The sequence below is a fragment of the Saccopteryx leptura genome, chromosome 3, assembly GCF_036850995.1.
Source record: "Saccopteryx leptura isolate mSacLep1 chromosome 3, mSacLep1_pri_phased_curated, whole genome shotgun sequence".
In the NCBI taxonomy this organism is placed as follows: domain Eukaryota; kingdom Metazoa; phylum Chordata; class Mammalia; order Chiroptera; family Emballonuridae; genus Saccopteryx; species Saccopteryx leptura.
In genome coordinates this window covers 111,186,483-111,203,109 of record NC_089505.1, presented here as the reverse complement: position 1 = coordinate 111,203,109, position 16,627 = coordinate 111,186,483, and the positions used below count along the sequence as shown (strand labels likewise).

The following is a 16,627-nucleotide window of genomic DNA, read 5'->3' as shown; positions in this document are numbered from 1 at the left end:
TTGGAATCATCCCTGAGTCCTGAGTCCAATGACAGTGGGAGACTTAAGCAGCCTTTCTAAATAGCTGGTTACATTGAGCATGTCTCTAGAGAAATATCAATAATGCAGGAAGTACCATAATGGAGACTTCATAAAGTGGAATTACCAGGTCAAAGTTTGTTAAAAAAAAAAAAAAAAGAAGTAAAAGAAAAAATCTTTTTGCTAACTTTCTAGGAAGTGTAACCATTAGGCATGAGAGCTGCAGACACGGTATGAGCCCAGCGGCAGCAGCAACGGCTTTCCACCCCAAACCTGCATGGCAGGGTTTCACGGGCTCTTGGGAAACTCAGGGAGAGCGGAGCTGCAAGGTGATTTCAGGGACGTTATACACTAGGACTTCCTCATGGAAGTAAAAACCTCCCCTAAAAGAGCAAGGAGGGAGCAGTTCACTCTGTATTAACATTCCACTTACACAAACTAAGCTTTTTGTTGAAATAAAGTTTAACTTTAACAGGAGTAGTAGGTGGTAAGTTTATTTTTATCACCATTGTTTTTGAGAGAGAGAAAGTGGGGCCTCTGCACACCCTCCAAAGACTAAAAATACAAAAACAAAAACCCAAGAGAAATGCAGGCGCTGCTCCCTTGGGAGGTACAGACAACATCTCTAATGAGTTCGCTTTTTGAGGCAGAGATGAGATGTCTTCTGATGTTTCAAAACCAGACTTTCATGTGTGTCAATCTGATGGATACTTGGAGAAAAAGAAAAGGGGATGGGAGAGAAAAGACTGTGCAAGGAGTACCTCTCATTACATCAACCAACAAGACAGATCTGTTTGGAAAACTTGAAGATCAATTGTTTTAGAAAAGGTTTTAGCAGCATCGGAAGAACCAACTCTAATTTTAAATTTCAACTGTCTATGTGAATGAAAGCCAATACATATTAAGATTTTTTTTAAGCCCCAAAACTAGTATTTCACAGTATAAGAACATATACAAACTTTAACCTCCTGATAACACTGTTTACGTGCACATCATTGCAAATGTAGCTGGGTTATCAATGTTTAGCTTTAAACTAACAGTAACCAACAGATGATAGATATGGTACAATGTTAGAAAAAACTGGACTAGCTGTTTAAGACAGTCTGCTAAGTTAAGATATGAATATTTCACTCTCCTCTGACATGCATGTCTTTTTGAAATCATGGTTGGAAATAGTGCATGTATATAGTTGATTTGATAATACTTACAAGCAGAAAAATATCACAAAAAGTTTCTTCTCTCATCATGGGCACTTGTTCCAAAACTCCTCTCTTTTTTTTTCTCAAGCTCACCTCAATAGACTTTGGGGTCATTTACCATATTCTAACCACTTCACAAAGGTTGTTGATACATTTAATAAAAATTAACCCTTTGTAGTTCATTTTTAGAATTATGCCCATCCTTAAAAGAAAAACACAAACTTAAGTAGAGAGTAATTTAAACAAACACATTTCTGTCAAGTTCATGCCCAACGCACTCATTTTGTTGAAATTACTGATCAAAGCAACAGTTCACCTTGTAGCCAGGTTCCCGCGGACTTTTCATTTCATCATGAGCCAAACCATGCTTTCTGAATGTACTGGGAGAAATGTCTATCCTCCTAAGATTGAAAACACAATTTTTCTTTTTTACTATTCTATAGTATGAATATAGTACATGTAACATTTTAGTTCATAAGATGGGTAATGGAATCATAGGCATTCCTTTTTTGCATTGCTTATATTCTTTGCACACTTATACTCTCCTATAGGTGTGCATGAGAACACACACAAAACCCCAACTTCTCAAACTCAAAACAGGAGAAATTTCTTATTGCTTCCCAGTAATGTTACATCCAGGAAGTCAGCCTCACTTATAGACAAGTGTATGATTTCAAGCTCACAGCAAGACCATCTATATGCCTGGTTAACATTAAAGAGCAGTTTTTACCTTGGAAATTAGAATGTAATGGCCAGTTATTCACATATGAGATTAGGTCTAAGTGAGGAACAACTGCCTGGCATGACTCTAAATCTAAGACTACTATACAAACATGGTTCTACCTACTGCAACAGATTCAGGAGTTGACTATTTAGGAATTAAAGACAAGGTCAACTTTGTTTCTAGACAAGGTCCCCCACAACCATATGTGATATTCTCCCAACCTGCTGGGATTCTAAACCCTTTGACATAATCCTATAAGCTCTTGTACCCCCTACCCACTACAAATACGTCCCCCCAAAATACTGATACATGGAATACACAGGTTGTTTAAAGAGACTTAATATTTACTCTATCTATAGAAAGCTCATAGTAATCTCAGGTTAAAATTTACTGGCTCCCAGGAATACAAAAGTTTGTTTATAACAAAAAGGCTGTTTTTAGCCTGACTTGTGGTGGTGCAGTTGATAGAGCACCAACTTGGAATGCTGAAGTTGCTGGTTCGAAACCCTGGGCTTGCCTGGTCAAGGTACATACAACAAGCAACCAAGGAACTACAGTGAAACAACTACTTCTTGTCCCCAGCCTTACCCTTCTCTGTAAAATCAAAAATAAAATAAAATAAAAAAAAGAGAGAGAATGCTGTTTTCCTCAGACCCAAAATAAGAAAACTTATAATCAAAGCATGCCTTTTCTACTCACAACTATAAACACTCACTTCTATCCTAGAATCTGAAGAATGCTGCCATAAATTCTGCGGCTAATGTGGCAAAGACAAGTTTAATCACTAATGATCAGTCTCTTATGACCACCTCCGGTGTCAGATTGAGGTCCTCACCTGTGTATCTCTGGGCTTTTCTTGTTCTTAGCTGCCTCCTGCTCACTTCCTCTCTTTAGGTATTTAGTAAAGCGTTCATGCAATGTCATTCCTGAGGACCCAAAGTGATGCTCTGTGGGGATTCAAAGAAAACACATATTGTGCCATTAAAGGCAGATAGATACAATATTCAACTTTCATATAAACCTGTAGCCACAGAGATGTGACAACAGTAGTCAAATCCATGTAACAAATATACTGAAACAAGGAAGGAAAAAAAGGTTGATCACACAATCTAGTGTTGGGCGTTGGGATACCTCTGTAGCTGCCTTATCTTAGGACATGGGTACAAAGAGAAAAACCTGGAGCTCACTGTCATTGGAATCACACCACCAACTCCTGCCTTAGTTTAAATTTCAGATGGAATCTGTACCTGGCCCCACCCAGCTTCTGCATCACCTTCTCTCCACCACCGTCAACCCACCCGCCTCCGTGTATCCTCACGGCAGGGAAGAAATCCACAGCGTAAGGTCGGCAAGAGACCTCGAGAGGCTTCCACCCACTAGACAGGAAAAGCCACTTTTCATAGCTCCTTTCCCAAGGATTTTAAACTTTCATGTGAAAGATTTCACCTATCTCATGATCACAGGTTACTACTAGCAATTGAAAATGTTCAGCTGTTATTAAAAATGGAAACTCTTCCCTGGAAGGGATTTCCTCCAAGTAGTCCCAGGCTTCAAAGGCCCTTTCAATAAGATAAAGGGCCCCAAAAGGCTCCCGGATTCACCCAATCATCCTTCTACTTCTAACGGAGGAAGCTAAGTGGCAGCAAGGAGCCTGAGCAGGCTGGGGTCTGGACTTACCCTTAACGTGGTGAACAATGGTCACTATATGCTGGGCAAACAGTTCTGAGGGGCTCCGCTGAGACTGAGCTGACTGTATGTGCTGGAAAATGGAACGAAATTCCTGTTCCTTTTTGTTGCTATGAACTAGATCCCGACAAAGCTTGCGTTCCTGAGCCAATAAGCCACTGGGTCTGGGGGGACAAAAAAAGGGAGGCTCAATATAACAAGTACACCAGAAAATCAGAACATTTTTTAAACCCTAAAAATGCAACGCATTTTTCAAAGTTTTAAAATTTTAAATGTATCCATAAAGTTCCTTTTTTCATTCCCTATCAAAGTTCAAAGTAACCTCAATGCACCACAACAATGAAAAAAGGCATCCAAAATCTATCACGTCCCTTTTTTTCATGAGGAATCTTTAATAGAAACAAATAGGATGACATGTTAAGCCTCAATGTTAAGCCTCTGTTTTGGGGGTCACTGCTGCTTTTAACACACACAACAAACGGGAACGTATTTTAAAAGATCCGTTCCGTCAAGTGGCACAGCGATGCAAGAGTGTGATGTGATGGAACGTGGCTCAGGTAGACTTCCAATAGGCTGTCCAGGTTTTACCCCAAGTGAAAACAGCCAGGCCACCACCACTCTTCCCTGAAGCTCTCTCACACACAGCACCAACTCTAAAAACTGCTACACTTCATGGTGAAGGCCTGCCATAGTCTCTGGTACCTACTAAGAATGAAGAAATGGATCCTGGATGGCTCTGCAGGGAAAAGGCATCTTAAGCATGAAAATTCAGGAAGAAGGCTAGGGGATAGGGGTGGGGAAGCTGGATCGAGGGCAAGAAAACAGCAAAGGGGACGCAACACCAAAACCCATCAGTCACTAAAGAAACAATCCTTCACCAGCCCTGCAATACTGACCCCAACACTCCCTCGCTCAGTGAACACACACCCTCCACTAAAAACAGGTGTACCCGAAGGGATCAGCACTGAAACTTAGCCACGGAAATACAGGAGGGGCCTGTCCTGGTTCCACAATGTCCTCAGAAAGAGGAGTTAGGAGATACCGTTTAAGCCACTAAAGTCTTGATCAAGGACTACACCTCACCTTGCAAGGTCCTCATCAAAAGAATCCATCCGGACATTGACCTGGGCCTCTCGAGTAATGGAAAAGGAAGACTTCCCTGTGGAAAAGTCTCCTTTGGCTCCTAGCTTCTCCCGGCTCTCGGAGGTCTTTCTCGGGGGAGGTGACGAGCTCTTCTCCTGGACTGCTTTGTAAGCAGTCACTCGGAAATTCTTTTCAGGCACAAACCCCCTGTGCCCACTTTCAGTTCTCTTGAGCCCTCCCCGATCCTCCTTTTTGGACCTCTCTGAGAAAGACTCGTCCTCCAGCTCCTCTGTTTTCCTCTGCTTTTCTTTCCCTGAAGGTGCATACACCAGGCCCTCCCATTTGCCAGACTTCTCCTCATCCTGGTTTTTGTTTGCACCTGCTATGACTTTCGACATAAATTTGGGTTCATCATCAAACTCAGATTCCTTCCTTCCTTTAGCTTTGTCCTTATCTTGATCATCCATTTCCTCCTTGTGAAAGTCAGCCATCTTCTTCTCAAAGTCATCTCGGAGCTTATACCTTTTGGGAGACTGGCTACCCCGAAAAGGCTTCTCAGAATCAGTTTTGGGAGCAAACATATCAGATTTTATTTTTGAATCATTCAAGCCTGTGTCAGAGAAACTCCCTTTATCTTTCATTTTCTCTTTATCAGTATTTGTTTGTTTCTGTTCCTTATCTTTTCCATTCTCTGTCTTCTGTTCATCTAGATACCTGGTTATGAAAACACAAGGGGGAGACACAAAAGGTTTCCTAAGCAACTTGATGTAAAACAGCACCATATGTATGGTCTTGGGGTTTTGAGTCTGAACAAATATGTCTCGTGGATTCCAGTGTTACCAAAGGACTTTCTACTTATTACATTCTAGTAACTGAAGAGAAAAATATATGCTCCATGGAGTTGTGTCTTACAAAAGCAACCAAAAAGGAAATAACAAAGGTAATTTTTAGAATACTAAAAAGCAAAAACCTACTTACCTGTAAGTGGTCTAGAAAAAAAAAAATTAAGGTCTTATCCGACCTTCATTCAGTCACTTACAATCTGCTTTCAGCAAAGTTAACACAGAACGTTCAACCTTGGACTGCTTTGCTTTTATACAACTCACATTTGGAAATACAAGTCTCAAAAGAGACTTCAAATTTGCTTCAAGTCACCTAGAAGATCTAAACATGAAATATACTGCAAACACAAATAAAAACAAAATACATGTTAATTGAGGGAAGGGGCAAAAATCACCCTACTTTCTTTCTTTAAAAAAACATAGAGCTCATGCCCAAGTTCTCTAACAACACTCACAGTTCTAGTAAGCAACAAGACATACATTTTAAACTAGACTTATTCAAGGCTGGAAAGTACAGATTCTGAACATCTCATTTGTACCATTAGTGGAGAAATATGGCAAAAAGGAATCAAAGGACGGCAGGACATCAAAGAATATGCGCCTAAGAGAAAAGGTATAAAAGGGAAATCCCCACTTGCCTGGTAAGTCCCTCTTGACGACTTGGTCCCAATGCAACGTCCCTGTTATGTCTCTGCTGTCCGAATCCATTCAACCACAGATTCATGTTCTAACTCACCATGTCTCCCAAGGTATAAAGAAAGAACTGTCTCGTCCTCTCCTAATACGCGGCCCAGTTGACTTCTACTGGGACATAGACCCACCTTATGATTTTAAAACAAGGCCTTCCTAGACTAAGCCTTGGACTTTCCCATTCTGCCCAGTTTCCTCAACTGGAGGGTGTGAGGGTGCAGCTCTTCACCATGATGGGCTGATGTAGATCAATCACAGTAGATGGTGGGTCTTAGCGGGTCTAACAGCTCCAATGGCCATTCATTTTGGCAAAGACCATATTTTTTTGATAGCTGACCCACAAATCTCTACTGTTCTCTGGCTTACATTGGTAGAATCCTAGGTAAATTTTAAATGTGAAAACATCATTGCAGAGTAGTCTAAAGAAAACTTTATGCTGCAATACAAATTCAGGAAGGTAGGAAAACTAGAGTTAAGTTTAAGATTTCCTTGGGTGATGCTTTTAAAGTTTGCTAATGAAAAGCTTAAGAAAGGGGGATTACCTTTTTACCATTAATCACAGCTCTAACTTAGGTTACAATACAACTAAACTACCAGCTGGTAAGCTAAACACGCAGCAGGGAAACAAGACACTTGCCTCTTTGTATAGACTGCCCCTCCTGAAGCAGTAGCCTCCTCCTTCTGGGACGAGCCATACGTGGAGCCAGTGGATGGTGGGCTCTTACCCACAGGGCTCTTCTTGGATGGACTCAACGACCCAGAGCCATGATCAAACTGACCAGCCTGGTACCCAGAACCACTCTGCAGAGCTGAGCCCATCTGGGATGCGCTGGAAAGTGGAGGGCTAGGTTTTGGCACAGGGCTAGGACGGGGAGACCGCCGTCTCACTACCACAGACTGGAGGGGGCTTTTCAGAGCAGGGCTGCGCTCCCGAGGACTCAGCTCGGAGACCGCTGATCCCCGTGATGCAGAACCAGCACTGTATGTGGTGGCATCTGCCCATGGCTTTGAGCTCTCAGATGATTTTGTATCTTGAGAGGTGCTTCCAGAGAACGTCTGCTCCTTGGACTCATCTCCCTGGTTATCCCCGGCAGACTGAGAAGGCCGGCTATCCTTGGAAGAGGACTTTTTATCCTTTGTAGACTTGCGTTTAGAAGATTCAACTCTGCTGTGATTGGAAGAAGAACGAGAGGATGAGGAGCGCCTTGACCTGTCAGAGGAAGATTTATCGGAGTTTCTAGAATGGCTCCTGGACCGTGGTGAAGGGGATCTTCTCTTTGGGGACCGGGATCGGGAACGGCCCCGACGAGGACTGTATGCTTGCCGATAATTCTGCCAATTTGAGCGATAGTTTCCATATCCTCCTCGGTTATACTGGCCCCATGGGTAAAAGCCTCTGTTGCGCCCACGGAAATAATAGGGTCTTCTATAGCCTCTGTTGTGACCTCGGAAATCCCGATTCTGATATACTCTTGGGTGATTCCTCTCTCTGTTATGAGCTGGAGAATATGATCTGGAACGAGACCTAGAACTGAAAGGGGGGTGGGGGAGAAATGTTTGAATTTTTTACATAAACATTTTACTTGTGAAAACTCTGCCAACAAAAAGGTAACATTCTGAAATTCCTGCTTCTAGGGTGCATACTTAAATATTTAATACTAATGCTTATGGACCATATTAAGTACAAAAATACAGGTAGGAATCACTTTAACAAATGAGACGCTGAAACTGCTTCATTAATATTACAGCACATTTTAAATGGAGATACATTTCTACAGTGAAAGAGTATCAAAATGTTCTTAATGAAGTAAGCTCAACAAAGGCCATTTTAATACAGTATACTAACTGCTTAGAGTTCCACAGCACCGGGGATTTTACGGGTCTCTAGATCACTGGAAGTGAGGAAGAACTATAAGCTGTGGTACCAGACAGGTGAACTGTTAGATCCTTTGGCCCTGTACTGTTATAACACTACTCCCTATCCTATTCACCTCCCTCTGTGCAGGCCTAATTTCTTTGATTCCACTAAGACCTGGAGTTGTAAATACATAGTAACAGGTCTACTTATTTTTTTAATTTAATTTTTTTAATTAATTTTTAGAGAGAGGAGAGGAGAGACAGAGAGAAAGAGGAGGGAGAAGCAGGAGCATCAACTCATAGAAATTGCTTCCTATATGTGCCTTAACCAGCCAAGCCCACGGTTTTGAATCGGAAACCTCAGCGTTCCAGGTTGATGCTTTTTATCCACTGTGCACCACAGGTCAGGCAACAGGTCTAATTCAAAGAACACTTAAATAGGGACTTAGAGAATGTGTATGTTCAAAGCTTAAAAGGGTTTTTTTTTTTTTACTGAAATCATATCAGTAAAGCATACAAACATTTTTTACTGGAGACCTGGAAACAGTCTCAGTATTTACATCAGTTTCCATGGCTGAACTACAAAATACTAGCCAGGTGCCACAAGAGGGCACTATCTGACTATAAGTCACCCAAGTACACAGGAGATTAGCAAAGAGAAACTACAAAATAAACCCCCACACACATCGTTCAAGTCAACCTAAGGCCTAAATGTTGTGTTCTTCATGGTTTAAAAATTTAGAACTCATAACTTGCAATGTTGCATTTCCAGAACCACGGATATTCAACAGTAACCTAACTCTGTACAAATTATATGTCCATAAATGCCAGGCTTGTCAATGACAGGGAGTGAGCTCTTTTTCCATCAAAAAGCCAAAAACTGTACTTGTTGGTATAAAAATCCACTGGGGTTCTTGGATACCACCTGTCTTGTCAACTATTATACAGATTAACAATAACCACTACTCCTAAGTAGTTAGCTAGAAATATGCAAAATTACTAGAAAATGTTTTCCAAAAATATTTTCTTTACAGATATAAAATAAAAACTCTTTGGTTACTCAGCAGGCATTCTCCCAGCAGACCTGATTTGAAACAGTCATTGTTTGTTAGCAAATGTGACAGGCTTTAACAACAAAACAAAATAGTATTTTTAAAAGAAACTTACATTTAATTTAATCTGTTTTCTACTAGTTATTTCCTGCTGTGCTCAGCATCAAACTGTTGGTTTGTGAATATTGCCATTTAAGTACAATTAAAAATAAACTTACCTTCCACAACACTTCATTTGAAAACAGTACAATATAAGAAAAGGAGAAGGAAGAAGTAGATGCAGGCTATGAAACTGAACATGACTCAATTAAATGGCTATCCTTGAGGGAGGTGATGTATCACCAGCACTAAGGAGGGGTTAATTCCTGTTCCCAGCCTCAGGGGCTACCGCGGCTTCTGTCACCAACTACTAGTGAGGGCTCTGGGGCACACTGCATCCAAAACCCGCAGTCACTGCATAGATGCAGGAACATGAGTCTCTGCAAATTGCAAATGAAGTTATTTACAAAAAGTCACTTAAAAGGATACAGTCTGTGAAATACAAGGAAACAATCAATTTTCTCCAAATTTGTACAACTCAGCAGTTAACTTAAAGGCATGTTTTCTCAAACCCTCTGGATAGTACACTTTCCTTGTAGGAGAAGGAAAACAAAAAGGAGAAAAATCGTGAAACAGATAAGCCAGAAATAACTGAACATCCATTGGCAAATTTATCTGTTTCTAAAAATCTGAGAAGTCAGACTAGAATCAAATATAAAAACATGTTTTCTAGTGGAGAAATTCCTCCCAAACAATCATCTAGGTATAAGATAGCAAATACAGTGGCTCTAGACCTACCCCAACACATACTGCCTGCCTGAGGTACACACTTTCCCCAAGTCAGTGACCACGCCAAACAACGTGTGGAATAAGGAGCAGAGACCTGTCCCGATCTGCCTACAGTTCCTGTTGTCACAAGTACTTCAGAGTGGTTAACATCTGATTTGTGTCCGTTCCAGTTTGTCCCTCAGTTTTGGTTGTATAGACTCTTGTTTTTGAACCAATTACTTAGTTTTTTAAAGTTTTAAAATGTTACCTTTCAAATGAATAAAAAAGTTAAAGATAAAATGTCACCATTCAGAACCAAAAAAACTAAAACTGAGGTTTAACAGGCCCAAATCAAAAATTGTGGGTGCAAGGCAGGAGTTACTAAGAGTCTTTGCTCAGTCCCAAGGCCTTGATAGTAACTTCCCAAGGTAGATATAAATTTATATATTGCATTGTTTTGTTTTTTTTCTTTTGGAGGGGTTGAAAAGGTGGGATAGAATTTTACTTACATAGACATTGACACGACTGGGTAACAGGTAAGACTTTAGTGCTTGAACAAAGTTTGCGATGAAAGAGGAAAAAAAGGTAAAAAGAGTGGCTATCTTCAATGTATTATCTTTTAAAAAATTATTATTTCTCTTGTCTGAGGGAGAAATTCAAAATTTATAACTTCCTGTTCCACATTATGTTGGAGTGTGGAGTCATCAATATTAAGCACACCTACTTTTTGCTCAACCTCTGGTCTGAAATTAATTGTCAGGCAGGCCTCTCATAGATTCCATTTAAGAAATTAACTTGTTCCTGTTAGGAGGCAGAAAAAACATATCCTACTGTTCAATAGATTCATTTAGAAGTACTATGGAACCATCAAAAATGAAGTTTTTAATAACTTTTCCTGAGGTTTAAGTTTCATAATTCATTTAAGAAAAGGATTCTAGAGACTCATGAGAAGTAAAAAAGAGGAGTTTCAAATGGCAAACTTGATAAATTACCTCCCTGCCTAGTGCAATTCTGATAAAAAATAAATTGTGCAAGATTCCCCCTTTTAGTATTTACGTATTTCCCTAGTGCATATATAGAAACTTGTATCTACTGAAAGGTCCTTATCTACTCACAAAAGAAAAAATTAAAACAATTTAAAGAATGGAAAACCCAACTCACAACACATCAAGAAGAAAAGATGCTGGAGGTTTGGAATCCTATTCCAAGACATAACTGAAATAGAGAAACCACATCTAAAGGTGTGAAAATGGGTTGAATTTAAAAATATTTGCAATAAATTTAAAAGAATTATTTGTACATTTAGAAAGATAAAGTGATATCTAAAACAGTGATTTTTAGATTAGTTTAGCTGGCACATCAGGTGTATACAAATGACTCCTGGTAAGTTTTAAGGTTTATTTTAGTGGGTTAAGACTTCTTTTCCTTGCATTGTTGATCATACTGTTAAATCCTCTTAGCTAGCCTTTCTTTCTTGATGAAAATGAACTTTAGTTCAAGACTTTAAAAATGCTTCACTGAAAAATAATCAGGCCCTGGCTGGGTGGTTCAGTGGACAAAGTGTCATCCTGGCACACCAAGGTTGCAAGTTCAATCCCCAGTCAGGGGACATACAAGCAGCAACCAGTGAGTGCACAACTAAATGGAACTACTAAGTGGAACAAGCTGATGCTTCTCTCTCTCTCTCCCTTCCTCTATCAATGGAAAAAACTAAAAAGAAAAAATTGGTTGTAGAGATTTGAAGTAAGCAGCTCAAAAATAAAATGCACTTTCTTCCAAAGTAGACGAGAAATAGTATGTGCTGGCAGAGGAGAAAAGGAATTAGACAAACAGTATGGGGCAAGCAAAGCTGATTTGGATTTGTAGTATTTGAAGAAACCTAGAATATTTTACAGCTCAACTTCCACCTCAAACCAATCCCCCCCCCCGCCCCCACAACGCCATCTAACACTCACAGAAAGTCTAACAAAAAAATCTTCAAAACACCCATGGCCTGATGCAATGATTATCTCAATGTACAATCACACCCACATACCTCAGTCTGCGCTTCCTTGAACGAGAGACAGATCGACTTCGGGATCGAGACTTTGAAAATGAACGAGAACGAGATCTTGATGCAGATCTTGAGCGAGAAGAACGAGACCCAGACTTGGATTTGTTTGTTTTTGACATCTCTGAAGAAAGGGTCAGTCACTTTTCAATTACACCTAAAATAAGAAAATAGATTCAAATGAGTGAGTCCCTTTGTACACTTGAACTTCTCTGGACATTTAGAAACCATTTTTTAAAAATGCAGATTAGGCCTGACCTGTGGTGGCGCACTGGATAAAGCATCAACCTGAAACACTGAGATCACTGGTTTAAAACCCTGGGCCAGTAAAAAACAAACAAACAAAAAAACAAAAAACCCTGGGCGTACCCAGTCAAAGCACATATGGGAGTTGATGCTTCCTGCTCCTCCCTTCTTTCTCTCTCTCTTCTCTAAAATGAATAAATAAAGATTTTTTTTTAAATGCAGATTAGGCCCTGGATGGCTGGCTGAGTGGCAGAGCGTCCACCCAGAGTATGGAAGTCCCAGGTTCGATTCCTGGTCAAAGCATACAGGAAGCAATCATCTGCTTCTTTACCCCCTTACCCTCCTCTCTCTTTCTCTCTCTCCCTCTCCTGCAGCCATGGCTTGATTGGTTCTAGCCACCGGCCATGGGTACTGAGGCCTCTGCTACTGCCTCAGGCACTAAAAATAGCTCAGTTGTAAGCATAGCCCCAGATGGGCAGATTATCAGACCAAGACGGGTTGTCGGGTCCCAGTCAGGAGTCTCTATTTCCCCTCCTCTCATGTGGAAAAGAAGAAAAAAATATATATATACAGATTAAATAACTGATTTTAAAAAACCACTTGGTTTGACCAGTGGTGGCGCAGTAGAGAGAGCAACAACCTGAGATGCTGAGGTCCCAGGTTTGAAACCCCAAGTTCGCTGGCTTGAGCAAAGGTCATTGACTCAGCATCTCTCCCCCTTCCTGCCTGTCTGCCTTTCTCTCTCTTGCTAAAAAATAATAAAACAGAATAAAAAATAAAAGTGTAAGAGCCTTCTCAAATATTTTAATATCACAACAATATGTATATACTACATCCTATAAAAAACAGGATATTGCCCTGGTCAGATAGCTCAGGTGGTTGGAGCTTCGTCCTGAAACACAGAGGTTGCTGGTTTGATTCCCAGTCAGGACACACACAGGTACAGATCGACATTCCTGTCTCCTCTCTCTCCCTTCCTCTCTCTCTCTGAAAATCAATAAAAGAATAATTTTTTAAAATACAGGATATTAATCCATAAACAAAGGACTAAAGTAATTTATAAAGTAAAGAACCATCACTTCATTGTAATCATTAGCATCAACCTTCTTTTAGGGTAATTTTCTCCCACAAAAAAAACACATTTTTTTTTCCTTTTTTTTCCTCCTCTGCTGGAATGAACAGAAAGCCTCAGAGTTGCCCAGACAAGTGACCAATGGCTTTGGATGCAAGGTCCACTGTCAAGCCAATTCACTTATTCTCCTTGACACCACAACTAAAACTTTGGGCATCTTCTAAGGAGCAAAAACTTGGAAGTGCTTAAGCACGTATCTACCAAAGACCAGAAAAAAGAGTAAGGGATCTGTTAAACATCACCAAGCTTTCTTGGAATATATGTACCCTGATTTATTGATGTCACCCCATTAAAATTAATAAAAATTTGTGTATATAAAAAATAAAATAAATAAATCATCAAGCTAGTAAATAGTCAAACCAGGCCAAACCTCCATGTCTTATTCCATCACACCTTGCTGTCTCAGTGCTTAGCAAATGATTCTTTTAACTGATGTTGTTCTAGCTTGTGAAGGGAAAAATAATAATCAACAAATATTTCATCCTCCCATATCTCATAGACTTTCTTGTTAATCAGATCTGAGCTCAAAAGCTATCTGCTCAAAGGTTTGCTCTGACCACCCAATCAAAAGTAGCCGCCCAGTCATTCTCCAGGGTCTAATCCAGTACCTTTCTTTTTCTTTAGAGAATTCAATTCAATACTTCAAAACTATCTTGTTTATTACTGTTTTGTTTTTCCATCTTTATCCAACTAGTAGGTAAACTTTCCACCAGCAGTAATCTTATTTACTTAATGCCCAAAACAGTGTTAAAATAAGAGACCAGCTTTGATATTTCTTGAGCAGACAAAACCAGTACAGTCATACAAATATGGCTTAATTTAGCTTATTTTTGCAAGACTACCTTGACCTGTGTCACTTCTTGTTTATGCTTCTGGAAATCATAAATAAAACTTGAACCGTTTCCCAAGATTGCTATGAAGTAACCACTGAAAATTCTAATATAACCAATCACTATGAAAAATGGTCACTGCTTTCTCACTCTATAAGCTGAGCCTCACTCCATGTTTTGGTTTGAGTGCTCCCAGTTTGTAAACTATGTTTTTTATGTGTGCACAATAAACTTTTACTAATAATTGCTTCAGTAATTCATTGGTTTTTACTTGTTATGAACTTTTGTTACCAACAACTGCTTTAAAAATGTTTATGAACTTATTTTATCCTCAAAGAGGACACTATCATGTTCCATTTTACAGATTTAAACCCAGCCAACCTGCTCCAAGCCAATGTTCTCAACCATTATTATTCTGCCTCCCTAGAGAAGTGTCTGGCACACAGAAGTCACTCACAGACCTGTAGAATTAAAAAAATACACATCTTCTCCACTCTTACCAAGTTTCATATCTGGTAAAGAAGGCAAGAGATAGACAAACTAAAAGGTGATATTTGTTTCTACTTATATATTCAAACTTTTAGATTTGAATCTCAAGAACTTCTGAAAAGGGAAAAAGTCCAGGAAGCTCATAGAGAAAATAACCATATTTCTCAAAGACATAATTTAGAAAGGTCTGACAAACTGCTAGGGAGCCAGAGACAAACAGTGATGAGTAAGGGGTTGCTTAATGAGGACACCAAAGACCTAGAGTCTAGATCAGGGGTCCCCAAACTGCGGCCCCTGAGGCCATTTATCCACCCGCCGCACTTCCAGAAGAGGCACCTCTTTCATTGGTGGTGAGAGGAGCACAGGATGCGCATCCTGTGTTCCTGGAGTACTGTATGTGGCAGTGCCGCAAAGCGCAGCGTCACTCACGTACAGTACTACTTCCGGTGACTCGGGATGTACACATCACGGCTCCAAAAGCGCGTCATATCACTTGTTACGGCTAGCAGTGACAAATATGGAACCGGACATTGACCATCTCATTAGCCAAAAGCAGGCCCATAGTTTCCATTGAAATACTGGTCAGTTTGTTGGTTTAAATTTACTTGTTCTTTATTTTAAATATTGTATTTGTTCCCGTTTTGTTTTTTTTACTTTAAAATATGTGCAGTGTGCATAGGGATTTGTTCATAATTTTTTTATAGTCTGGCCCTCCGACGGTCTGAGGGACAGTGAACTGGCCCCCTGTGTAAAAAGTTTGGGGACCCCTGGTCTAGATCCTACCAAAAGGATCAAACTGTTGTGTGCTCTATCAAGGTCAAAGATACTTCAATTTGGAGCCGATTTCTGGCAGCGGTGTCATTGTACAAAGCCAGGGTAGAGGAATAAGTTACTTGGAGATAGAAGGTGGAGTTACAAATGAACAATTTATAGAAACTAAATATTAAAAATATATTTTGTTTTGATGGTTGAGGCCTTCAGCATATTTTGGGATTATTGGGTCCATTCTTGATAAATGGCTTTTTTTCTGTCACAAGTTTAGAGATATCTCTGCCTAGCAACATCTGTCACATCTTCAATTTCAGCTTGGGCCAGAAATAAAAATCCTTTTAGATCACTTACAACAGGTGAACAATATCAATATTCAGAAGAAAAAGAAAGGGCAACAGTTAGTGAAAAGGAAATACTCATTTCAATCCCCAGAAATTGGAAATTAGCTGATTTTCATTAAGAGGAAATGTCATCTAAATACATACAGAGCCAAACTTAACACATCTACGGATATTAAACTTACTAAAATTGACAAGTATACCCAAAAGTGGCACACTGGATCAGGTGTGACCTGGAATGCAGGGGTTGCTGTCCTGAAACCCCAGGCTTGCCCAGTTAAGGCACATACAAGAAGCAACTACAATGAGCTGATGCTTCCCACTTCCCACCCTGCTGCCTTTCTCTCTCTCTTCTCTCTCTCAAAAATCAATACACTGCTCACACAAATTAGGGGACCGGGGAACATGCAGATATGACAGTACTTTCAGCCTTTTGTACAGTGCATTTTCACCAGTGAAATAAGAGTTGGTTTTATACCTCATTTGCATAATTGAACAACTTTCTTTGACTTGTTTGCTTTTCTGATGTCAGTTAATAAAAAATCAGCCTGACCAGGCGGTGGCGCAGTGGATAGAGCGTCGGACTGGGATGCGGAAGGATCCAGGTTCGAGACCCTAAGGTCGCCAGCTTGAGCGCGGGCTCATCTGGTTTGAGCAAAAAGCTCACAAGTTTAGACCCAAGGTCGCTGGCTCCAGCAAGGGGTCACTCGGTCTGCTGAAGGCCCACGGTCAAGGCACATATGAGAAAGCAATCAATGAACAACTAAGAAGTCGCAACGCGCAACGAGAAACTAATGATTGATGCTTCTCATC

At 40.2% G+C, this 16,627-nt stretch overlaps 1 protein-coding gene across 1 annotated transcript in view; it reads right to left on the bottom strand.

Moving 5' to 3' along the window:
• The window catches only part of THRAP3 (thyroid hormone receptor associated protein 3), a 64,255-nt gene that overhangs the window by 7,753 nt on the left and 39,875 nt on the right, over window positions 1–16,627 (bottom strand). The window contains exons 3-8 of the mRNA XM_066375871.1: window positions 11,994–12,165; window positions 6,880–7,773; window positions 4,711–5,424; window positions 3,619–3,791; window positions 2,777–2,888; window positions 1,534–1,618 (exon numbers count right to left, since the gene is read on the bottom strand). Of these exons, the coding sequence (XP_066231968.1) occupies window positions 1,534–1,618; window positions 2,777–2,888; window positions 3,619–3,791; window positions 4,711–5,424; window positions 6,880–7,773; window positions 11,994–12,130 (2,115 nt within the window). The 5' untranslated portion in view covers window positions 12,131–12,165. The remainder of the gene's footprint in view (window positions 1–1,533; window positions 1,619–2,776; window positions 2,889–3,618; window positions 3,792–4,710; window positions 5,425–6,879; window positions 7,774–11,993; window positions 12,166–16,627) is intronic.